Raw genomic sequence first — 1819 nt, forward strand, 5'->3', positions numbered from 1 at the left:
TGCTGAAGAACTCAAAGATAATTATGGAAAGCAAGTGAGGCAAACCCTCGGGTAGCAGGAATATCCAAAGCCTGTTCATGCATAACAAAGCATGTCCATTTTGCAATGCTAATAAGCACTTGCTAATGGGGTAATTGCACATTTTTGCTAATAGTGTCTCATTTCTGTTGTCTAATCTTAAAATGTGCACTCTTCCAGGTTGTTATAACCTCAAAAATGGTATTTGTGAATCTTAAATGTTCCTCCTTCTCTTTTCCAGCCACGAAATCTTATTAACATGTGTCAAGCATTTTACCTTATTTAATGCAAGAAATGACATTATTATATGGTTTTCATTCTTTCTTTTATTTCAGATTCCTTCTACAGAACCTTACAGATCATCCTGGAGGTTGTCCCTAATGAGGAATAACAGCACACAAGCTATGTATCCTCTTTGATCCTTTCATATCATAAATATAGTATACAGAGTTGAACTCTAACTCAGAACATAAAACTGATGTTGCACCGTACATTCCAAGAGACTCATTTAATAGAATGGCTGAAAATTAATTAGGTCTCTATTGAATATGCATTTGATTACAGGATAATGATTTAGTCTGAATAAAGTAAAAATCTTTTTGAACTTACATTTGTGCGACAGTATAAGGCCACCTGATCACCATTTTCTGCTGAATAACCAATGCTGTGTGTACATGCACAGCACGTGATACAAGCACTGTCTGCAGTAATGTGGTTTCATTATATAGTGTCCCACTGAGTCTAGAAAGGTTTGTCCAATGTTGTTACTGTTTCTATGAAATATAAGGAACCACAGATTCAAATGTGTTACTTATGTTCTGCAGCTTAGTTCATCATTTTGTGGGTGAAGACCTATGAAACAACCATGTCTTACAATTTAAAGAATATCTGTTGTGATCCATAATAGAGTAAAGGTAAAAATAAATGTTTTTAACTTTGTGTGTTTCACCAATAGAAAAGTACTCCAGCTTTGTTATTTTTAACTTCCTCTCTACACAAGAAGTGGGAATCTATCACATTTGCTGCATTTCCACTATCGGAACCTAATGAGCAGTATACCCACTACTTCCCTTAACCATCACCAAGCATAGCTTCTGGTGGTTGACGTAGACCATCCTGCTTTGTTTTTCCACTGTATTTTCTCTCTGTGGGTTAGAGGAGGGAGGGGCTGCTCCACTTTCATACACCCAATCAGTTGTGTGTTTATACACAATGCTTGTAATGGTAATGCTTGAGGTGTGAAGATGCGGGCATTTAACCAGTCACTGGACACTGCACTGTGAGCACACATCCTCTCCTCCCTCATGTTCCTGGTACTTGATTTTAGTATTACCTCCTGAGGGGTGCTGAAATTTAGCTCCCGGAAAGCACCTCCAAAGTGGGCGCACCATAGTGAAAACAAATGTTTTTGTAGGTTCTTATAATAGAAAAACCCCTATTGTGTAGATTGTCATCTGGTGCTTGTGATCAACTTTACCAGATTTTTTTTTTTTGATCAAATGTCTGGTTAGGTTTATAAACTAGTGCAAAGTGTGAAGGACTTTCTTCTTGTGTTTGTTTGTTTACACTACTGCACACAATCCAGTTTGCCATGTCGCTGGCTTATCAATGTGTAACAAGCTGATTCTTCCAAATTATGTTATTGGTAGTATACATGTGTTACTTTGTGTTATGTAAGTTAGCTATATGGAGTCATTTGTACAGAGTGTACCTGACGCTGTATTTCTTTTAAATTTAAGTTAAACCTGCAACATCAATGTGGGATTAGAGAGCCCATAATGTTGGTAGCAACAATATAATG

General features: G+C 37.0%; 1 protein-coding gene across 1 annotated transcript in view; it reads left to right on the forward strand.

Moving 5' to 3' along the window:
- slc7a11 (solute carrier family 7 member 11) overlaps positions 1-1111 on the forward strand; it is a 27024-nt gene extending 25913 nt beyond the window's left edge. The window contains exon 12 of the mRNA XM_020611277.1: positions 354-1111. Within this exon, the coding sequence (XP_020466933.1) occupies positions 354-409 (56 nt within the window). The 3' untranslated portion in view covers positions 410-1111. The remainder of the gene's footprint in view (positions 1-353) is intronic.
- The last annotated feature ends 708 nt before the right edge of the window (positions 1112-1819 follow it).

This window comes from Monopterus albus, unplaced genomic scaffold (assembly GCF_001952655.1).
Source record: "Monopterus albus unplaced genomic scaffold, M_albus_1.0 scaffold111.1, whole genome shotgun sequence".
In the NCBI taxonomy this organism is placed as follows: Eukaryota; Metazoa; Chordata; class Actinopteri; order Synbranchiformes; family Synbranchidae; genus Monopterus; species Monopterus albus.